Below are 24675 nucleotides of genomic sequence, written 5' to 3'. Positions count from 1 at the left end.
ATCAGTTCACAGTTTATTGTAAGAGAGACAAGGACGAAAGGTAAGATAGGATTCATTTTTCTCAATGTTCAAGTACATAATCCTCACGTTCTTTACTGTACAATTGGTTCCATGGGAATAAATACTGGCTGTTAAGATTGACCTAATTAATGTTTTACGTGTGCTTCAAGTACTTCAGAGTATTACGTACACTCTTACTTAATTTATTTTAATCGTAGATGCGAATCGCTCTCCATTAACCGCTAACGGTGTTGCTTACTCGTCTGTATATTAATTTTCCGGCAAAATACAATAAGTCAGGTGCACGAGGTATACATTAGCAAGGAAACGTAATTCATTGGAAAATATTTACGTGTAAATACACTTCGGTGGTTCCAAATGTGACTGGCAAATATTTATTTGAAGGGCCTACATATGTCTGGGTTACTTTTGATCGATGTTTCCCCACCTTATCGCGGTTAAACATCTTTCGAACGCAACTTTGTTTCACGTGTATGACGGTGAGCCGTATTCCAACTCCAACATGTTCAACGTAACACCGTTTGTGAAATAGCCTCGACGAGGGAAATGTGTTATAATACAATCTTTCTCTGTTGAAATCTCAGTCAATGAGAATATACCGCCAGAAGATATCGTTGCGCAATGAAATGTACGTATCCTCTAACAAATCTCATATTTTCCCTTCGTCGTGCATGATACATTATTATTTTTACGAAATCTCCGTGACGGGTTGCTTCGTTGAAACTTCGTTCGCGATACCCGTGAAATGGAAGCCGGAGTTCCGTGGTACAAATCCACCATCCATAGCAAGAAGTGGAATAAGAAAGAGTGTAAATAAGGTACCTTAACGGAGTGCAACAATCGCGTGGGCGAGAAGAAAAGGAGCCGATAGACAGGAATAGACAGATGGAAGAAGTAAGGCGGATTAATGAATTCAATTAAGTTCGAACAGGAGGTGCTTTCACCCTCGAACGGGGGTAGGCGTATTGGTTCAACGGTGTTCGACCAGAAATTAATTAGCTGGGATAACGATAATTAAGAGAAAAGGACATTCTTTCACGGGGAGTCGATGCGAAATTGTACGCTTACTCGACAAACACTCGCCTTTTGCGTCGTCGCTTCGTTAATTTTCTTTCACCTCTCTAGAAATTTGCCACTCGGTGAAGTTTAAACGTTTCCCAGTTTCAACTCGCTCGGAAGATGGTATCTTCTTTAGTTTCATCCTCCTTTCTTTGCTCCTTTTACATTAATTGCTTCGCTCGGAAGCGATTAAAAAAAGGATGAACCGACGAGTGGTTTTTAAAACGAGCTTTTGACGCGTCAGTTCGATAAAAAGTAAAACGGTAAACAAGATGCCCGGTCTCTCTCTGGAATGCGATCAACCCGCGCTGCGTATGAATTCTGGGTCAATTTCGCCTTTAAATAACCCCGAAAGTCGAGTAAAATGATACTTTGAAATCAAGGGGACGCTCGCTCGTTTCGCAAAAAAAAAATTGTCCGTTTCAATTTTAGAACGCGCAAACTTTCATCATTTTCATCAGCAAGTATATCTCGTTGAATTATACCTGCAGTTATGCATACGCTCTCAAGCATTGTGTTATAAAAATCTGATGGGAATTGTAAATCCCGCGAACATTCATGTAAAAATCATGAATAACACGACTGGGTTAAATACACGTACGTACTTGCATATATAGAGTCTATAAAATATGTATGCAAAGCTTTATGACGGAATTTGAAATATTAACGAAGTTGTAGATCTGAAGGAAAACTGCATGCACGTAAATTCACGTCTTGAATGCACTCTCGAGGTTGGCTACGAGGATACGGAATGCTTCAAATAGAAACTGACCTCGTATCACATATTTTTATTGCATCTTTGCTGGATACGAGTTTACGCTGTATAAAAACAAAGTAAAAGGATTCGAGTGTCGATAGAACGTGAAATAGGAAGACACTGGATTCAGGGATTTCCAAATTTGTCTGACAACAACTGAGAGCTGTGTTCTCGATAGTCAAAAGGGTGGATGGATTCGGTTAAGCTTTACAAATGTTCACAATTAGCTTACAGTTGCATCGCATCGTCTTCCTAATCCTCTTAAAACGTTGTTCAGATTAGATACGCGAAACTACTGTTCGCGGCTTCAAGCAGATTCAACGGTTACGATTAAGTATATTGAGTTATAACAGTTTGTGACAATGACGAATCCCCGCGAGTTCTGAGAAAAAAGAAGATATTAAAATTGACGAATTTCCATTAACACACGAGTACCGCGTGTTTCATTTGAGAGCTGAGGATTATTATTTAAATCATGTTAACGAATGATGCATGACGTGCGGCAGAATTATCAATAATTATTACTGCTGCGTTGACCAGTGGACGTTTGTAACGCGTATTAAATTATTCAAGGGTCAAATAAAATTTTCCACGCCAACATTTTTCCTGGAATAGCGCCAGTTTATTGAATCTGCATCGATTGCAAACCATCGGGCGAACTAACAAGGACTTTCGTCTAAGAGCCCTAATTCCGTTTAAAAGTTCGGTTTTATTGTCGTTTGCTCGAAAGCGGGATGCATCTTAATAGTTTTCACTTTATGTTAATTAAAGCTGCGAAATTTGCCTTGCAGAAGCCCTTACTAAATGCTGCAACAATCAGAGTAACGGTTTTTGGTTAATACATAATAAATCCATCTATCTACAATATATGTACATACGTAAATACTTTAAACCAGAAATCGATATGTATTAATTAATACTAATGTTATATCCCTCTGGCAGTCAAGTCGAAATGGAGATTGACGATATTACGATAATTCAATAAAAAAAAGGTCGTAAGATAGTAAAAACGAGTCGCAATCAATATCAATTTTCGTTCTACAGTTACAAGACAGTATCATAATTTCTGACGTCCTTAAATGGAGTCTTTTTTCTCAGTTTCCTGAATACTGGACGTCTAATTTTTCTTTGCATATCATATTGAGATTTGTTTCGAATCGGGAGAATGAACCCTAAAGAACCGAGCTTTTTTCAGAGTTATCATCGATCTTAATCCGTTTCATCTTAAACTTCCCCTGTTTGTCACGCAACACCCTCGTCTAAAAATACGACATTATCGTTGTATCTCGCGACGTTTTCGTTAAAGACGAAGCAGGTGTAGGAAATAAGTTATATAATTCGTGCAATACGTAACAATATGCTTTCTTGGAAATTGTTACGAGTAGAGAAATGAGGGTCTTTTTATATCATAACATTATTGTCGGTGGATACTGAAACTCATCATGCCGGGTTGGTAAAACAAATTGTTGTTCACCGAACGCGTATGTTCCATTGAAGAATATTCCAACACATCCGCCTGCGTTAATGCCCAGGTGTATCAACCACCTGATTTTCCCGGATGTTGTCTATCTCTAGAATCTGCTCGGCAATGAGCGGCACCGCGGCACCCCAACCGGCGCTCAGCCGGAATTCATTGACAAAATTATGGTTCCTTACTGACATCGATTACGCAGGCATTTCTTTGGAACTCCTTTGGTGTATACACAGGAGAATGCAATTAAAATGCCATGACGCCATCGAGAAACGAGCACGGTATTATCATGGGAAAATATTGTATTATTCTGCAGCCAATCCATAATTGCAGAATTGAAAGGCTGCGCTCGTATGGTATCACACCTGTTTGTAGCGGATGTTGCATTATCACGGTGCATTGAAAATGCTCGTACGAGTAGTTGTACATCGAGGATGATAAATACTTAATTAAGACGATTTAATAGCAATTATCGATTGTACATAAACCGCTAGTTTCTAATATTTACAACAGATTATAATTTCACTTCGGTAATATAACTCTGCTTCATTGAAATTCTATTTCAACGTCGAGTATTGAATTACTTTTACTGTGTTCTTCTCAAATCTGCGTAAATCCTTTGATGGTGATCACAAAGTAAACGTAATATAAGAACGTCTTCTAGCGAACTTATTGTTAACGTCGTTACATGTTCCAAACATGAGCTATATAATAGAGTAACAAGACGTACGGCTAATATATCATAAAGGAAAGTGGAACGATGGCAAGCGAAAGAAGTCTACTATTTGTTCTATCGTCGAGTTTAAAAAAGAAATAAAATCTCAATATTTATTGTGACTAAATGACAAAAATGGGAGAGTCGTCCAAAATTTAAATCGCGAGGGATTTGGCACAAACTCTTTAATGTAAGAAATCGCTTTGTATGTAGGGAAAAAATTTGTTCGATAAAAAAAATCATCTTCAATCGCAATTTTCCCTAGAAGGGGAATGTTATAAATTTGTCGTAATCCTTGCCTCCCTTATTGTTCCCCATCAAAGAGCCCTCCTCGGCGGTATTAACCGACTGCCTTTTTGCCGGTGATCACGATAATTCACCGTGTCAGAACCAAAAAGGGCGAAAGAGAAACGGGTGAAAAGCTGTAAAAAAGAGTGGGGACCCCCGCGATTTTTATGCCCGTCGTGAAAATCGATCGCCGGATTGGTCTATAAATTTTTCAATCGCGTCGCACTTTGTTTACGTCCATTTGCGCGACGTAACAACGGCCAAAGGAAACGAGTTAAAAGAGAGAATTTCGCTGCTGTATAATACCGCCGGGAATATTGTCGTTTAAAAAATAGTTTCTCGCTGCTTTGCACCGAAATCGTTTTGCAGCCGGTTCCACTTTATACACACAGACGTAACGTGTTGATGATTTCCTTTGAACATCCATTTTGAAGCTACAAATTTTCATATCAGTTCGGAATTTTTCAAAATACCTTTCGCATTTTTGTATTAACGTAAATCGTTTTATATGTGGGATTGAAATAAGTAAAGAGATAATGCATCAGGTATTTGTTTTGTACGTTGTAAGAAATTAAAAGAACCACATCGTTATTCTAAACATGCATCAAAAGAATTTTCATTCGCGGAGACTCGGACGTTTAAAAGGCGAAGGTCGATTTACGTGCCACGTGCTCGACGTTTTACCGTCGCCTGTTTGACGCGAACGATCGTTTGGATTTCAGGTATCTACGGAATCATCGAGAAGGGAACAAAGTGGAGGTATCGTAAAGGAAACGGGGAAACTGCCGCAAGTAAAATCAATCGTCAATAGAAGAGAATACAATTTTGTACATTTCCAGTGAAACGTCATAAATGATATTGTTCGTACGGAACGCGAAGAAACTAGCGTAGATTGTGAACTGTATGTCTCATTGCTTCCCGAACATTTGATAAACATTGAAAATGAGAAAGAAGATCGAAATTGTTTAAAAAAAGTACGAAGAAAACTTGTTATTAAATTTTTTGTGCAAAGATCAAACGGAAGAACGAACCCGTAGATATTTGCTAATGGAAACCGGAGAGTGAACAGAAGAAGGATGAGAAGACAGGGCAGGGACTGAGCATATCTCAGGTAAGTGAAAAAACTGGGAGTAAAATATGAAAATAGAATGGAAGGAAGTAGGATGCAAAGGAGGGTTATAAATAGAACAGCATAAAATAGTAGGTTGTGGAAGATGAATAGGAGAAAAATACGAACAAAAAGAATATTCGATAAGGGTGGGAGTGAAGGAAATTCAAGGAAACGAGTAAACTGATCTAAAACGAAGTGAGAATTTCATTTAACCGATACAAACGGAATAATAAAAGGGTAGCAGAGTAAACGAATCTTATTAAGTAATTTATTTACCATTCTCTATCTTTTTATCACGCTCCAAAATATTTTACGCTCTATTGTTTTTGGAACAATTTCGTTTTAACTTTCGCCCTTCCAATTCAATTTACTTTTTCTAAAATTAAGATATTAGCAAGAAATTAATAAAATTTAGAAAAGCTTTTAAACCTCACGTAAAGAGTTGACTAGAAATTTTTCCAAGTACAAACGATGTTAGGGAATTTTAAACAGTAATAGTAGAAGTACGTAACTCAACAGAATCCACAGTACAGAGCGAACGAGCTACAACAAAGAACAATTACCACGAAAAGGGTAGAGAATGGTAGTTGGAGAAGAATAAACAAGACCGAGGTAAAAGGATCACCCGCGAATGGTGTATAGTTGTGACGGGGCAGGTGAAAACGGGGCACAGGTGCAGGAAACTTATGGGGGTAAAGTGAGGTGGGTGCAATTAGGGGATAGATAAGGACGAGTGGAACGAAGCTGTAGAGAGAACAGACAGAGAGAGAGTAGGAGAATGGTGGCGCATGCTCCTCTTCGTTGTGTACGGAACGTATGGCAGGCAGTTGCCCTCGTCGGCTCCAGGTATACGCGAAAATCCATATCGGCGCCGCGTGCCGTCTCCTACGGCCGTTGACAGAATCCGTTTGATCAGGCCAGAGCCTCTCGACGGCCCGTCGCGGCGAGGCGTCGCGACGCAGCTTCCTCGAGACATCCGCGCCGCTTCTACCGAGGAGCCGACCGTTTCGAAGCACGTGCCATTCGCCAGTCGCGTGTCGCACTTTGCCGGTACATCCTCGAAAACTTCATCGAGAAGAATTTACCTTGTAATTTTCCGATCTTTACTCTGAAAGCTTGTTCGCCAAGAAGCTCGTCAATTAGAAAGTAATTTAAAAAACTTTAAGAATTGATTTGTTGGTCTCGCACTTCGCAAGAAAAGCTTAATTAGTCTCAGAGGGATAATTAAAAATCTAAGTTGATGTTGTTGGAAAATTTAATTTTGAATCTAGTGGAAGAAGTTCGAGGCTCGGACGAACGAGTTGCGTTTCCTATATTTTTATTTAAGAAAATCTCGTCGCTCAGAGATTAATTAGAGAAGCTAGCGTCACTGATTCTGTAGCTGCTGAGTTAAAAGTTTCAACGTAGACACTGAGTAGATGTACGTGAACCAAGAAGAACGGCTCGAGCTCGGAGAAACAAGTGGCTTTAAAAAGTGGAGAACATCGATAGTATACTGCGGGGACCGATAACCGTGGAAAGTTCGAGTGTCACCGGAGCTACGTTTCAGAGACAAAGAAGTGCGAAAAATCCTCGGAGGATTCCCGGCTGGAGTTGTTCTAAATTTTTAAGGGAACAAGAGGAACCAAGAAGAGGTGTGCGGTCTACTTTACACGTCATGAAACTCGAAGAATGCGTTTGAAAACGGACCGAAAGAATGTTTATTCGGGCAAGATTTACGTTCTACGAAGGAGGTGAAACGAGCTAACTTCCCGTCCAAATTCCAATGCGAGCGAAGTTTTGAAACTCGTTTACGTACCTATCGACTACCAAGAGGTTCGCGAAACTGACTCGCATCTTCGGAGGGTACGACAGCAATCTCGGTGTCGACGAACCGTTTTCCTTGTAGCTCGCGTACGATTCGAATCAGAGACGAATACACGTTTGCCAAAGGCTCTTAAAGACATGCTTCTCAGAGTTTACCGATAGTCTCATCGAGACAGTGTCGAACGGTAGCGCGATCGAAGCCAACGGAGGAGCCTTTTGTTTCCGGATTTCAGTCGGATACTTGCGAAAACTATAGGACATAGGAGAACTTCGTCTTTCAACTGTTAATATCCGATTCGGATAGACAGCTCGCTGTCTCTGATAGTTCAATAATTGGCTTTACGTTTCAAATGGTTTGCCTAATAGTTATCAAGCTCTTCAAATAGCTTCGCTATCCGTTTCGTAAACGGTCTTGTTTACTTCCGGTATTATATGTATACATTTCGAATGTGAAACTGAAATTGCCGAGGGATTTTCCGGAACCGGAATTATTAATGAAATCTTGATAGCGTGCGGTGTCAGAGGTAATACGTGCTAACGAGCGGAGAGAGAGAGAGAGAGAGAAGCGCTTCTAAAGCATAAACTGGAATCTCGTCGGTGAAAAGGCACGATTTCCGAGATACGTCGTAAGTCGATCTCATTTCGACCGTGCGCCCTGAAATTACGCAAGGGGGTTCATCCATTCCAGTACACCAGTCCCGGTGCAACTCGGCACAGTCCGAGAGATTGTCTCGGACGAAGGATCTCAGTGAAATCCCTGTATTCTCAGTGGGATAACTGGACTTCAAAGAGAAGCGGCTTCTATTCCGCATCGCGGACTATCGTCCGTCCGTTTCCAGCGTAGGATTCAATAAACCGGAAGTCACATCACCGGAAATAATCCAATTTGATTTGTACCGTGAAAGTTTAACGAAACCTTGCTCGATCGCTGACGTATCTAAATATAGATGCTTAGAAAAACTTCCCCGGCAGGATCCTACATTCGATCCCGTAACGAGAGCCAAGGAAACAACGTATAAGAAGCAGTATCCTTCAGGATCTTGTTGCTACTTAGTGTCCCCGGTTCAAGATAGATGTATCAAATTTGTCGCGCAAGCCACTCGGCGGATAAAACGAAATTCGTGTTCCTCTTCACATCCATAATTGGAACCGCAGCTTAATTCGAGGAAACGTTCGACTCTTATCAAATAAAAGAGGATTACGCAAATCTACATGCGGGAGGAGAACGATAAGTCGAGAACGGTGTAAAGAGGGTTTCGTCCACGTGGGAACATAGAGATACTCGCGGCGCGTCGGGCTTTAAAGGACAACGCGTGCCTGGAGGATAGAAAGGGTTAAACGCTCCTCTCGACGGCGCGTTTTCTCCATAACGCTGGATCAAAGGAGAAGAGGGATCATCGGGGATTAACCAACCCTTCTTTAATGGCACGGAATCTCAGAGGATCAACGGCATCAGTCGGCGAATCCGGTGGTCGACCGATAATATCTTCGGCTCTTTTTTTCCCGAACGAGAGCGCGGAGCTACAGAGAAATAATTGCGTGTCGGGCGTGGGTGAAAAATTGAGTCCGTAGGGATTAACCCGTGTTTTTATACGAGTACGTGAAGGGAATAGATTGCGTTTAATTGACATTTGCTCCATAGCGTGGAGAATACCATCGAATATGCTGGAGTGAAACGAAGAATCACGCGTGATCTCTGGCAAATGAATTACGATAACGTCGGTGCGAGAATAATATTCGAACCGTATCCTTGACCGATAAATACAAGGAATATCTCGGATAAACAATTCTACGGAGGTTGGATATAAAGATAAGACGGGGTGCCGTGTCGCCGTTTCTCACGAGCGTGACTTGGAAGCTAGTTTTAATCGAAAAAAACGAATAGAAGGTCTAAGCAGGCAAATTGTACCGCGTCGACTGCGAAGTTTCAGTAATGATATTTTGCATAAACGATTTCACGATGACACGCACCGATTACGAAGATAAGAGGAAACTTGTGTTTTGATTTATCGTGACTATAATCAGGGATCGTTCGAGTCGTGAAAAAAATACTGATAGAAGCTGTGGGCGAGCAGGATCGAAGCTTATTCTCCTATAAAACGGTCTCTCTGCTGATAAACACATGAACCTCGTGGAGGGTTACTTGTCGTAAACAATTCAGTAGGGACGCCAGGTGTCCTGATAAGACGAAACCCGTGTTTTGACATTTTCGGCGATCCACACGTCGCTGAGACCCGGGGCGCATCGAGGAACATTCAATTTCGTGTCGTCGTGCGGCGGGTAGCCATGGCCTCGCAAGCGGTTAACGAGACCGCGTCCGACACCGGGAATTACGTGCTGAACACCTTGTATTATATTAAATTAAATGAATCGGTGGACCCGGAGGCGATCAAGTGTTTAGAGCGTAAGCACGAAGAGGAGCTGCACCGGCTGTCTCTCGGGTCGGACCGCGAAGAGGATCAACAGGGATGCGAAATTAGCTGGGATTCGTTGTTGTGCTGGCCCCGAACGCCGCCGGGAACGCTGGCCACGCAATCCTGCTTCGAAGAACTCAACGGGATACGTTACGACAGCAGCCGTGAGTAGAAATCTTATTTCTTCATTATCATACCACGCGAGTCAAATATTAGTATTATAAAAACCATGCAGAAACGTTATACAGTTTGCCAGTGACGCGTAAAACATTTGATCAATAAGATTGCGTGAGCAATTGTATATGTATGTATGTTAATATCGCGGATTTGCAAACGGGTTCAGAGATTTACATTTTCCTCTTGTAAATTTGCGATTAAGAAGAAATGTTTCATAAAACGAAATTAAAGTTAGGGGAAACATATTTACACGTGCGACTATAATTCATATGCATACGAATTAGTTTTATTCGTTTAATCATGCAATATTGATTGATCAATCTGTTTTTAATCATAATAATTGGCTGCTGTTACTAATTAATATCTGTTACGTGAAACGCGGTGCACGAACGCAAATATCTGATTTATGTCGTGATTTCCAATAAAAGTTCCACGTGTCTTTTGTAAGCAAATTGATCAAACGTATTTCAGCATTGGTTATTCCCTCATATTGTTGCGATCATTCGTGAAATCTGACTGTTTCTGAATATATCCAGTTTCTTCTCTTTTAATGAAGGTGAAGCGAATATTAGATTTTTTGAAGAATTCATTTCGGATCAGCTGTTTTAATGAATCACTTCGGCGCGATATAAAAAGAAGTTTCTCTCGTACACACGTGCATTTAATGATAGGTTGTACGTGAAATTGAAGGTGCTCTGATACGATGTAGCAATTAATCAAAGTGGTTTTTGTGAATTCACTATGCAGATGTAATTAATATCCGCGTTTTCTGAAAATTATATGGTTTGCTCGCAACGCTCTCAATGAAATCGATAATTTAACTGAAAATATTTTCTGAACCCAATTTTCTTCCGTTCTATTTATCTGCGAGAGTTATGACTCCCATAACGAGCAAACTATCTGATTGGGCTGTAAAGAAAAATACTGTTTCGAATTATCGATTAGATGGGATCAACATTTTAAGCCTCTTCATGCTCGCGAAAGATTCGATTCTACGTAACTCGATCGACTCTAAAGTAAGGAAAAAGTCAGTAAGAATTTAGGTCATCAGATTAAAGAGGAAAGCTTTGAAACTTTTGTTATCAAATTTCTATCCCCAAATGTACAACGTTTCTTGACATGGCTTTTTAGTAATAGGAGTTGTTAGCATAGTTCGTAGCAGCTTTTATCCTACGTGAGGAAGGAACTCATAGAAGTCGAATTTACAAAAAGTTGGGATCACGGGTTATTTTTGGGTTCGCCAAAAAGAAACGGACTATTAATTATTCGATAGACTGGAGTCAACATCTTTTTACATCTAAAGCAGACAAATATTTTGTACCGCATACAAATACCATGAATCAACCCAACTTTGATTCTGAATCTCTCGAAGAGGGAAAAATATGATAGCACGCACATATATTCTTCAGGAATTCTATCTTATCTTACACAGAGGGAATACATTAATTTTCCTCTAGATTTCGAAGCTTGCGTTATTGATAAAAAAAATCATTATAATCTTCTTAGGAACTTTTGCTTCGTCCCTCGAGTGTTTCGAGACGAACCTCGCCATTTACACGAGCTTCATAATTCTATGGACCGTAATTACCATTAGCGCGAATATTAAAGCCAATATTTCGCGGACCTTATATCCTAGAAAAGTTGCAGTTTTAAAGCTAGCATCAAGGTCGCTGGAAGATAAGGTTTGAGACGGTTCCGAGCGTCCATTGTATCGAATTTAATTAAACAGCTAAGCGACCGCGACGTTCGCCCGTTTCTTTTTCCTTCTCTCATTTCAACAAAAGAGAAAATTCAACGGGACATCGTCACGCGATTTGTTTTATTCGGAATCGCACGACCTCCCTGACGTACCCTATCGTGAAATTGAAAAGGAACGCGACTATCATGTATATCGACGTATAGGAGAGGAAACATTCCACGTTTGCAAATAACAAACAAAAGAGAATTAATTGTCAACGAACATAGAAAAGTACACGAGTATACCATGTAGGATTGAGAAGAATGATTGAGAAAAATTGATTCTTTCGAAATTTTTATTAATACCTCGATTTTTCTCTTTGATACAAGAAATTATTGACAGACGCGAGGGTGAAAAGTGTAACTAAAATTGTTTCGTCTTTTGATTAATCTTTCGCGGGGAGCCACAAATAAATCTCGTTCCGTTTACACGTGGATAACACAATAATATCGCGTAACTTCGAGAATAATTGAAATGAAAAAGATGCATCCATCTTCCTGTTGGTCTGTTGCAACTTATTGTTCCGGAGTGAAACGCGATACAATGAAATCTGTAATTGTGCTGTTGTGCACGGAACAGGGAGGATTCGTAAAACATTTCTGAAACGTTTCTGTCCAAGCAGATAGTTTAATTCTTAGTTTTCTTTTCTACCAATTTTTGCTCCTCCTTTTTGTCTTGCAGATCTCTATTCAGAAAGTTAATTACACTGCATAACATTTATTGTCAAACTTCTGGTTATAATTCTCCGTTCTGCATCGTTTAACTCGAAGTTCTCGTCATTAATCTTTTCATTGTTGGCCTCCTCGGTATCTATTATATTTCGGAGAGTGGGTATCAAAAAACTTACGAGTATTAATCCTCGCTTCGCTGCTAGTTTAATTTAAACTACGACAAACTAATTATCAGTAGACTACGAATTTATTCATTTATATCACGTATTGCAGTGATTAAATAATAACAGAAATTTTTAATCGACACAAACGTCTTGTGTAGCTATCTGTTGTTACTGTATAGCGAAATCACTGAATATCCGATTTTCTTGAAAGAAACAATTTTACTTGACTCGGGCCGATTCGATGAGATTAATTTGCTTAGGAATGTTAAATGTAGAACAATTTGAAATTCGTTTGAAAAGCAATCAACTGACGTTTTTTCACTTTTATCATATTTCCTTTGAACCCGACGTCCACAACAAAGTACAAACGAAGGACTAAAAAGGACGTGCTTCCCTAAACATCGTATGCGACACGCTACGCGTTTCACCATCGTAATTTGAATTCGCCGTTGAAAGGTATCCTTTCGCGTGGCGTTCGGTTAGGAAAGCACCGGGAGAAAAGGTGGATCGTAAAGGGACGAAGAAAGGGAACACTGTCGTACAGCGGCGTCGAATAAAACCTTTAAGATCCGCTACCTCTTTTTCCCTTTTCTATTTTTTCATTTTCCCCTTTTACTCGTCACAATCGATACGTCTCGCAGCTCGTAAATGCCCGTACGCTTCCGATGTGAGCAGCTTCCGCTTTAATGATCCCGCCGTTCGACCCTTCTCTGTCGGCCGGAATCCGCAGAACGTCCGGCGCATATACATGCATATCTTGGCTCCGGTGCCTTCACAGGAATATCAAATCCCGATTTATACGTACGAATCAGGTGTTGCAACATGTTTGAGCCATGATATGCATCTATCCCGAGCCGTGTATATTCCATCTGGAACCTCGTGCGCCTCTTGGAATTCAATTTTATTAGTAATATTTTCATATCGATTCACTGTTGAAATTGTAACGCAATATTAACACACAAAGGCTAGCTCTCGTGGAATTGATGGCGACGAATTACAGGTGATGTATGCATATCGAAACGCGTCAGAGGATAATGAGAAAATGGTGAAAGTAGTATGTACTGAAAGGTGTGTATACCTAGTCGTATAGAAAGATAAACTAAGAGAAAGATTAAAAAGGGTCTGCGAAGAATTCATTAAAATTTCACGCTAAGAGATTGCACACGGCGTTACAGAATATTTTAGAGTCGTTCCGTTGTAGTTGAGACTCACGGCTAGCAAAAAATGCCAAAGGTAAAATTGTACTTTTGAAAACTAGTTACTTTACCTTTAACTTCGCCCTCGCGCTCGGAGGAGAGAGCATTGAAAGAAATTTCAATGGAATTACATTTTTATCGTTGGCGATGTATGATGAATTTCACTGAAAATGTTCATTAAAAGGTAACTCATTAGAAATGAAAGTTTCTGTTCCATTAGCTCCGAGAAGTTTTCACAACAATTCTAACAACAGTTGCTCTTTCTTGCATCGGAATATCTTTCTGATCTGATGTTGACGGAAACATTTATTTCAAATATTTGTCTACGAACATTTGCTGTCATGTATGAAAGTATATACACGAGTAGTGTTTAATGTCTGAGAGAGAAAAAATGTACTTGTGTTGGAACAATATTCTTTATCTCGGTGCAATTAAAAATTTAAACCAGCAACGATCTCAGTGACTGGCTGTAATTGTGTCTCTGGAAAGAGGAGCTCGAAAAACATGGTCCACTAACATTAATGGAACTGCAAAAGTGTAAATAATGCTTTTAACTCTTCACGGTTCCGTCGATGTAAACGTGTACAAAGGGACTGAATTTTCAATTAGTAAGGAACGTATACATGTATGTACGATCGGACCACCGACGCGAAGTTAATTATGAAAGTAGCCTGGCCGCGCAACTGGTCGCGCCATTTAAGATCAAATTACATTAGCGTTATGTAATGTCAGCGGGAAAAGCAAATTGTGGCCACCGGGCATTTCTCATTCTGTTAGCACTATGTATAGACCTCCGCAAATACACGCGGCACAAGCCGCCACCGCAACGTCTTCCTTCAATGAATATTCACGAGGATTTAAAAACCATTAACGCATTGTTCAATTACGTAGATCGCAACTGGCATAGGAAGGTGTGACTTTATTGGTATGTAAAGCATAAGGAATTATGATCGTTAGTCAGTATTGCCTTTATTATTTCTTTATTGTTCTAGGAATGGGCTTCTAGTATCTCTTATGAGAACATATTTAAAATACACGAAACAACTTATGACTAATCTCAACCTAAAATNGTACTGAAAGGTGTGTATACCTAGTCGTATAGAAAGATAAACTAAGAGAAAGATTAAAAAGGGTCTGCGAAGAATTCATTAAAATTTCACGCTAAGAGATTGCACACGGCGTTACAGAATATTTTAGAGTCGTTCCGTTGTAGTTGAGACTCACGGCTAGCAAAAAATGCCAAAGGTAAAATTGTACTTTTGAAAACTAGTTACTTTACCTTTAACTTCGCCCTCGCGCTCGGAGGAGAGAGCATTGAAAGAAATTTCAATGGAATTACATTTTTATCGTTGGCGATGTATGATGAATTTCACTGAAAATGTTCATTAAAAGGTAACTCATTAGAAATGAAAGTTTCTGTTCCATTAGCTCCGAGAAGTTTTCACAACAATTCTAACAACAGTTGCTCTTTCTTGCATCGGAATATCTTTCTGATCTGATGTTGACGGAAACATTTATTTCAAATATTTGTCTACGAACATTTGCTGTCATGTATGAAAGTATATACACGAGTAGTGTTTAATGTCTGAGAGAGAAAAAATGTACTTGTGTTGGAACAATATTCTTTATCTCGGTGCAATTAAAAATTTAAACCAGCAACGATCTCAGTGACTGGCTGTAATTGTGTCTCTGGAAAGAGGAGCTCGAAAAACATGGTCCACTAACATTAATGGAACTGCAAAAGTGTAAATAATGCTTTTAACTCTTCACGGTTCCGTCGATGTAAACGTGTACAAAGGGACTGAATTTTCAATTAGTAAGGAACGTATACATGTATGTACGATCGGACCACCGACGCGAAGTTAATTATGAAAGTAGCCTGGCCGCGCAACTGGTCGCGCCATTTAAGATCAAATTACATTAGCGTTATGTAATGTCAGCGGGAAAAGCAAATTGTGGCCACCGGGCATTTCTCATTCTGTTAGCACTATGTATAGACCTCCGCAAATACACGCGGCACAAGCCGCCACCGCAACGTCTTCCTTCAATGAATATTCACGAGGATTTAAAAACCATTAACGCATTGTTCAATTACGTAGATCGCAACTGGCATAGGAAGGTGTGACTTTATTGGTATGTAAAGCATAAGGAATTATGATCGTTAGTCAGTATTGCCTTTATTATTTCTTTATTGTTCTAGGAATGGGCTTCTAGTATCTCTTATGAGAACATATTTAAAATACACGAAACAACTTATGACTAATCTCAACCTAAAATACAGAAACTCAAGAATAATTTAATACTAAATAAAATAAATCCGGAATTATGATTGGAAAATCATTTTTAAGACTGACAAATCATCTAAGAAAGTTGGTAATGTGACTTGAGATAAAAATAAGTAAACCGTAATGATTCTCCACTGATGGGTTCCATTACCGGTCTTTCAATTTTTTACCTTGCATTAACTTTTTTCCACTTAAAGTATTGTGAAAGACCCAACCTTAAACGATGATTTGATCGACGCGATGAGAAGGCGAATTCTTGGGTCGGTCGTACGCGAAAGCAACAGGAAATCGAACGCTATCGGACAGTACGTGTGGTTCCGTGCAATCGGGACGAGACTGCTAGTCTCGTGGTATCGTTGGTAATTTCGCATGATTCATAACGACGTGACACGATATTCGTAATCGGAAGACGTGGCACAGCTGTTCCACGGAAGTGAAGGCCCGGTTACCTGCATGCGAGTATCTATTTGCATAAATATTTAAAAATATTTGTTCAGAATTTAAAATGTCATAGAGCAGAAGCGGGGAACGTGCGGCTTCCGTGAGTTTCTTGTGCGGCCTCCTTGTGTGTACGGTCTCAAATGTTATTTATATTTTAATGTATTCAATTAGAACCACAAACGAGTCTCATACCAATCGAACTTTTCACGTTATACTCGAATTTGGATACGAAAAATAAATGCTGATTCGTGCATTCTCTGTTCATGAAACGGTTAACAAGTCTACTACGTATCTCGATGTCGCATGACGAGTTTTCGAGGACTCGACCGCATTTTAATCACTCCGATATTTAATAACTTCACGCGTTGCGTCGGTGAGAGTAAATTAGATTCGTGGGTTATCATGAATAGCCATCTGCAAAGTTTAAGTCGGTAGCATTTTGCGAGCTGAGAGTGGCAATCTCAGAATTTACAACGAGAGGAAAATGTCGTTTCGTCGACGAGGCAGAGGTGTGATACGTAGCACGTAATACCGCAAATTAGAACATAAATTTATTTAATCCCATCTAGTCGATCCTCTTTTTGACAAGTTTTTTGCACGCGGTTTCATAACGTCGGTGTCGTCGCGTCACGTCGAATCGGTTCAATGCCTCGCCAGAACGTAAATCCAATTACGATCATTGACCTGTGAGATTCTCAGCTAACGTATCGAGATTATCCAAGGACGCTCAATTAAACGCGTCAGAGGATATCACGTTCATTGACATTTTTTGTTCCAGTGCAGGAACAAAAAACTTCCAGTGTTGGAAGCACGTGTTCGTTTCTTCTTATTATTATCGATACGTCACATGAATTTATGATGTTTCGAAATGAGACGGGTTTCCTTTTGTCACGTTGTATCGTTTTGTGCATCAATTTATTATTTGTTTTATCGTATGCCGACTTGAAAGTAGAATCGTATTGAAGAAGTAACGTAATCATATAAATATCGTGAACAAAATTCGCAATTACCTAACGCAAGTTGATCTCCGTCTGCAATGGCAATGGGAGCGAGTAAAGCCTTTAAACCCAGGTTTTCCAAGCACGGAACCGCGTCAGCCGCGTCTTTGAGTCACCGTCTAAGGAAATGCGATCGAATATTTCCCGTCGGTCGTAACGGGACTCGGTCACTTTGGCGATAGAAGAAGCTGTTTCTGTTCGACCGAAGCGGTCTCCGTTTCAATCGTCGACGAAATTTCCGCGGACTTGGTGTTTCACGTAATTCTGCACGACGTGATCCAATAACCGAAGAGCTTTCAGAGTTGCAACAAATTGTCGGCTCGATGTAGGAGCCCGCAACAGGGGACAATAAAAGGACGAAGTCATCCAAACGGGTACGTGGAAAGGATTTTTACGACCGGCTTTACCCCTTGTCTTGTTCATTTTTTGGACGAGACGACGCGACGTGGACCCGGCGGGGAAAAAGATTGACTTACCCCTTTAAGACGCGACGAGGAAACTACAGCTACAAATTACGATTACTTATCCTGTTCCGCGGGGAATAAAGTGGGAATTAGTACTAGCTCTCCTCTCTCCTCGTTCTTCGAGTTGTACAATTTTTGCTGACAAAGCATAGAACTGTATCAACCAGCACTGAAACTTCTTTACTATTCGTTGTATTCAGATCTACTCTTCAGTTTGTTAATATTAAAAATCCGATGTTGAACGAAACGATTACTGCGAGCCTGTAAAAAATTTTATCTCTCTCCGACCTTACATTTGCGCGTTCTAAATTCGGAATAATTAATTTTTTAATTGCTCTCCTCGACGATCCTCGGGATGTAAAATCTGGAGCCAGCCGGGACGTTGTTCCAAGTAATGATTTATAAATTTAATAACACCCCAAATTCAAAATTTAATTGTGGTACATGTCGAATGGTATTTTCCAAAGGGAAGAATATTTTCGTTTAACAGTCTGCTACAAGAATTATAGAATGATGAAAATAGAATTTTATAACACAGCTGTTCGTTTTCTATCAGTTGCGTTAATCTCATCGCGATTCTGATTAAATTTGTACGGTTCCTACAATGATTTCTTTGCACTGACTAGTCAATCTTCTTCTAATGTATCAATTTATCTCTCTCTCTCTCTCTCTCTCTCTCTCTCTCTCTCTCTCTCTTTCACTTTCCTTGTAAGGAGCAAAGCTACTTTCTCACTGAATTCGCCGCCGGGTCTTATAAAAGGGGTTCGATGTACGGGTCAACCACCGTGACCGCGGAAAAACGAAATTGACCGCTCGTAGAGAGTAATCGTAAAAAGAACAATATACCTTTTTATCACCCGTTGTGTATTAACGGGTGCAAGAAACCGTGGTTCATCATAAAACCGGGACAGGATGATCAGCGTAGGGTTGACCGATTTCGATTTATAAGTGGTACGTAAAAACCTCGAAAGGCAAAGATTAACGAGCGGGAATGCCAAGGACACTCCGGGATCATTTATTACTCGTTTTAAGATGCCGCTGGACGTGTCCCGAGTCAGTGGCACTCGCAGATTTCGTGAAACATTGCAAATAAAAACAGCGAAGCTTTTACAAAGAAATTGCTATGAATAGAACGAAATAAAATATTTTTCAAATCACCTCAGAAAGTGAAATCTAGACAGGACCCTATTTTATCCTTTAAATATTATAATACGCGTTTGACTTTTGACATTCTGCATATACTTGGATAGAAAACACATTTTCATACTTTATGGAAATACAATTTTTTTGTAAATACATAATGCTTGTAGCAACAGTATAAAATTATTATCTAGTAAATCGGTTCGTTGTCAACGATGTTCACAACAAGAAACGAGATAAGATGAATAAATTACTCAAATCAGATAGTCGGCGAGATTTTCGTATAAGAAATATATTACGAGGTGGAAGGAAGGTAGCTCGCGAAACGTGTCACGGACAGAAATATCGCATTGTTGATCCTCTCGATCGTCGGTTATAATTGGATCTATGAGGAGGATCGGAGGGAGGGTGCTGTACTAACAACATTACACGAGGAGCCCGGAAAGGACCCTCGAGAACCGCTAAAGGACGTTTTAGAGGCACTCCCGGTTGAAAAGACCTACCGGAACACCGCTTCCAGTTAAATTAATTAAGGCGCTATCATTGCGCGCGTGGCAACGAGATGTTGCAAATATTTTGATACACGGGTAACGGTATTATGCAGCTGTGCCACGGATTTGAAAATACAAATTGTATATATATCAGACAATGTAATGGGTAGATGTTCTTTTATTGTCGTTTAATCACAGAAATGAAGAATTTCATTTTGTAAGACGCTGTAACTCTTCGTAATACTCGATGATGTAAAATGTCAGATATTTAAATCACATGATTTGTTAGAAAGATATCTCTTAAATAGAAATTTCCTTCTCTTCCCACGGTTCAATTTAGATGACATATAACTGCGATTTAAGAAAATTCTGAGATAATCTGAAACTTTCTGAACGTATTACTACGATCCTCGTTTCCCCTCGCGACTACCTCAGCCTTTCAGCAGATGTTGCATAAGCGAAAAACGCATCGAGTCAGCTCGTCTATGAAAAATTCAATTTGAAAATTAATACAAAATATCCGACGCCCGCCATTCGTTACAACAAACTGTCCAGCTTGTCAGGTCGTTTACCATACGTAATATACTCGCGCCTTTAAACTTTCATTTTCTCCCCCGAACTTCTATGAACGATTCGTTGCAAAAACTTCTGCTCTCCGAGCGAGGATCTCATTCCCAGTCTTCCGTACTATTTTATTTATTGAATTTCGAAACGTCCTCAAAAATGTTCCCTGTGAAACAGAAACGTATCTTACGAATCTAATATTCCTGTAATACCCTCGTGAGATTGCCAATACGATTTCTATGCTCAATTCATATATTCCTTTTTTCATACTTTATACAATTGTAGTTTCTTAACATATTTACATTGTATAAAATATCTCGAGTTTAACTTGAAACTCTGTGCTAGTCGGTAGACCGTGGATTTTATGCATTCATGAGAAAATTAGATATGTAAAAGTGCACGAACGATAAAATGGATATTACGATACTTAAAGGGCTCAAGGTGTTCTCACTCAATTTCATTTTTTAAATTGTTACCCTACAAGCTTTATTTCGCATAAAAACCCGCAGCCTATTTATTACGCTTTCCTAGCCCGCTACTGTGTGTTTATAGATAACTTTATCGTGTCTCGTGTGTACATTGTTATTCTCACCCAAGAACATTCATACGGCAAGCATATTAACTTGGAACTTTATTTGCTTCTTCCGGCACTTGCTTTTCCCGGACCGTAAACCGCGTTACGAGAACTTATGCCCTTGTTTCGCCATCTTATTCCGCAAGAACTAAATCCATGCATACGATATTAAACTGTTGGCGAATTCTTAAGCCGAGAACGGAGTTCCTAGCAGGGATGTCAGCTTTGCTCCCTTCGAAACTTTTGAATCTCCATAGATTTATGTATCTTACGCTTAATAATCACGAGTTCACGCAAGTTTCTCAAGACTCTCACTTATTCCTTGACATGTCATTATTAACTATATTCCATTCTTCCTACTAAATTATGAATTATTATATTATTATTTAATTATAGCATTTTGCATAAAATAAAATATGTGTGTCTAATAGACGCAGTGTTTCGAGCTGTACATAATTTCGGATATTGACTGCAAACTTTAATAAGATAAATGATGTTTTACATTTTTTCAGACAATCGTTGAAACCACGTTCGACGAACAAATGCAATACTGTTCGATCCGTTCGATCGTATGCTCGACAGTACGGAAGATTAGATTTCAACTAGACCGGGTATTATCTTTGGTAACGAATTTCTGGTCGTTGTCATTACCAGTTAAATCGATTTGAAAACCGTCGATGATGCTAGGCGCGAGGACGATATGACGTTTGGTGAATTACGCCCGCGAGTCTCTGTTTCTCGTTTTGCCGCTACCGCGCGAATCGGATATCGAATTATTCCCACGGACGATAACAACCGAACGATAAAGAACCACCGCGTTAAATCGGCTTGAAAATTGGGTCGGAACAACGTTTCCTAACCAACGTTTCAACCGATGATTTCAGATGAAATTGTTCCCACCATTGACGATTAACGATGACGGCTACGACGAAATTTGAAACCGATTCACTTTTGATTAACGTTTTCGTTTCATCTATATTCTTTACAGTATTAGTATAGCAATCTGTGTCGCGTAGATGATTAAAATGACTAAAAATTGGAAATACATATCAGATACGTGCTGTGATTACTTTAATTGAAATATCGTAGAATACCGAGAAATTAGCCCATCATTAACACGTTGAATGCCACGCGAATTTTACAGGGATTGTCCGTGACGCCACGATGAATTTTCTGTTATGCGATACATATAATGTTAAAATATTATCTGCAATAGATAAGTTACAATGTATAACAATGTTTGACATGTTAATTGCGATGGGGTTACTGGTGACCCCCGTGGCATCCAACGTGTTAAGAACGTATATTGTCCTGTGAAATGCAATTCGAGTGGTCGTCAGTTTACTAATTTCTAATTTCCACAGCTATTGTGGTGAGGACGAATTTAATTTCCAATGATTCGCGGACAAGCATTATAGATAGTATAATTGTGTTCCATTAGTTGAGCCAAGCCGAAATTCTTAGCTTTTAAAAACTAATTATAGAGATAACTGGTGTCGCGCTATTAACACTAAATTTATGGACATTGACTATATATCTTTTTTTTAACTGAAATCCGTCTTCTTGACGGGTATATTAAAATGCAATTTTCTTAGTAAATTATTATTATATTTGCGTACGCAGTTGGTCTTGACACATTTTTCAATATACTATAAGCTGATATTCTATCACAGCCCATAATACTCCTAGTTAAATAGAAAAAATGTATAAAAATATATCTTCTTGTATTATCTATAATATGGATCTACTTATTTTATAAAAGCAGCTTCACTTCCAAAAATCATTTTTTTCTCTGCAAAACCGTTGAAGTGATTATTTGTTATCATATCACAATTGTAAACAACTACGAACAAACCGTCATTTATTTAGTGTTGTTTTTTCATTTTCATCGTTATTTCATTTTTATTATTTTGCAATAATTGATTTATATAAATTAACCCGTCGAATTGACGGATTTTCGTAAAGATAGGTATACAACATTTAGAAATAATAAAATCAAAAAATTCTAAAATCACTAAAAATCTACTGTAAAAACTTCAATGAGTCCAATATCCAATCCAGTAAAGTGAATGTTGAGCATCGATCGTGCCTGTGTCCAGCGTGCACAATGCATTTACGATTACCCTCTAACCGTATTTAGTTATTTATTGTACTACGGTGTTAATTTCATGAGACACACGTGTTTCAATATCTTCGTGGTACGTGTCCAATGTACCAAAATTATTTACCATTCCCAGCGTAGTCAGATAATCGTTAAATAAATTAAACGTGACAACAATTATCGTTCCGTTATTTTATTCATGTTCTCGAATTCAACTGTTAAATGGTAGGTAATGAGTATCTCGCGATTCGAAATCGTAATTTAATAGCAATTTAAGAGTTTGAACGAAACATTCCTCGGGTAAAATATTCAGTTCTCGTGGAATCTCACTTCCCATTCTTCAATCTCACCGTTTCTATTTACCCGTCCTTTTTCCACAGTTCATAAGTTCAAAACACGTACGTGTCCAATATTAAGGAAGACCTTGGCGTATATCGTCTACCGTATTTTGTGTCGGTCGCTTTATAGAGTCCAAGGAGTGTTTCCCGGTGGCTGAGTCTTCTCTCGAGACCTGTCCCATACCTGTGATCACGTATTTTATCACTGACCAACTCGCGTTTTATTTAATTCTCTCGGCTACTACTTGGCGATACGCACGACACGCACCGGTCATAAACAGTGAACTTCTGCTTAGTTAAATACAACCCTTACAGACCCTCGTCGATTGCAATCTACCTCAGAACGTGTTGCTTAATTAATACCTAGTACCCGTTTAACCCAATAACCAGCTACGACTTGAATATTCTGAAGAGCACTCGTTGAATCTTAATTAAAATCCGTTCCGTACATATCGAGCGAACGTTACGATCTCCAGATGAGACAAAATTTTATTGGTGGAAATGATAAAATTTTGAACGAATCAGTTTAATGGCGTCTATTCAAGCGCCTCTATGTTTGTGGGATATTCAAATTTGCCATTTACGATCGCGGGTGTGACGGTCGCTATCAGAGTAAATTAATGGTGGGCCTGACCGCTGCGGCTCGGTTTGATAATAATTATTCCGTAGATCTTAATTGCGAGTACGCGACCGCCACGTGGGCGCGTTACAAGCTATTTATGCATTTATTCACGAGACAAGAGATACCTACTATTTGTGTCCAGCAGGGAACGATCTCTAATACCCCGAAATTGTAATTAGCATTATTATTTCCACTCGCGGCACCCTTTCGCGCTCGTAAATGGAATTAATCACCGCGCTTTGTGCTTCCATCGATTAAAGTCAATTCTCGATGTACTTATTTGGAAATAATATATTTATAACGATGCATCGGCTGTAATCACGTCGTTCAAGCACTTCAATAACGAAACACAAACGTTAACTCTTTTTAAATTGTCTTCACGAAATTTCGTATATTTTTACAAAAAAAAATTGTGTTCAGTAATTCATCTGACATAATGGAAATGTGTCTTGGAAATTTTCTACTTACGATACTTATGCATATAACAGTTGGACGCACTCAGCGCGTAATTGGATGCAGGTGTAATTGAAATAGTCGAAGTTAACGGAACTTTAAACGCGACACCACCAGAGTTCATTCTCCACTGTCGTACGTTGTCTGTCGCCATGTTACGGTTCGCCGATTGTCCTAGTTTGCCATTCGTGTTCGTAGCAAAAAGATTCCCCGCAGTTCATCGAATTGCAAGTTGGTCTCGCGTACCGCGAAACCTTATTCTATGGGAATGGAAGATGCGAATGAGAATTCTCGCGAATTCTCGGTATCGTTCAAACAGACGTGACATTACGGATAAATTCTCGTTTCACTTGAACAAAGTTCAACTCTCGTCTCAGACACGCAAACGTGATGCGTGATTGAATTTATACATTTTAACTTTCTACCTATATCTTTCGTTTATACACGTCTGTAAGGTCTGACATCAAAATGGCAGGACTCTGTAATCACGAGAAGGAAAAAATAGTCGGACAAGGAGAATTTTCCGGAGAGAGGATTGAACGAGAGCTACTCAACGAAGTACTTTGAGAAAACGCGTCGAATAACTGGGGGAAGGAATGAGGAAATAAAATTAGGA

General features: G+C 39.4%; 1 protein-coding gene across 6 annotated transcripts in view; it reads left to right on the top strand.

The window, feature by feature from the left end:
• The window catches only part of Dh44-R1 (Diuretic hormone 44 receptor 1), a 58326-nt gene that overhangs the window by 3702 nt on the left and 29949 nt on the right, over positions 1–24675 (top strand). For 5 of the 6 annotated variants that reach the window (XM_026813897.1, XM_026813896.1, XM_026813895.1 and 2 more), the window contains exon 2: positions 5034–9806. The exons of the other annotated variant lie outside the window; for it this stretch is intronic. In XM_026813897.1, coding sequence (XP_026669698.1) covers positions 9515–9806 — 292 coding nt within the window. In that variant the 5' untranslated portion in view covers positions 5034–9514. The remainder of the gene's footprint in view (positions 1–5033; positions 9807–24675) is intronic. 6 annotated transcript variants of the gene reach the window in all.

The sequence above is a fragment of the Ceratina calcarata genome, unplaced genomic scaffold (assembly GCF_001652005.2).
Source record: "Ceratina calcarata isolate Rehan_Ccalc_2016 unplaced genomic scaffold, ASM165200v1 scaffold351.2, whole genome shotgun sequence".
Classification (NCBI taxonomy): Eukaryota; Metazoa; Arthropoda; class Insecta; order Hymenoptera; family Apidae; genus Ceratina; species Ceratina calcarata.
This window is presented reverse-complemented; position numbering and strand designations above follow the sequence as displayed.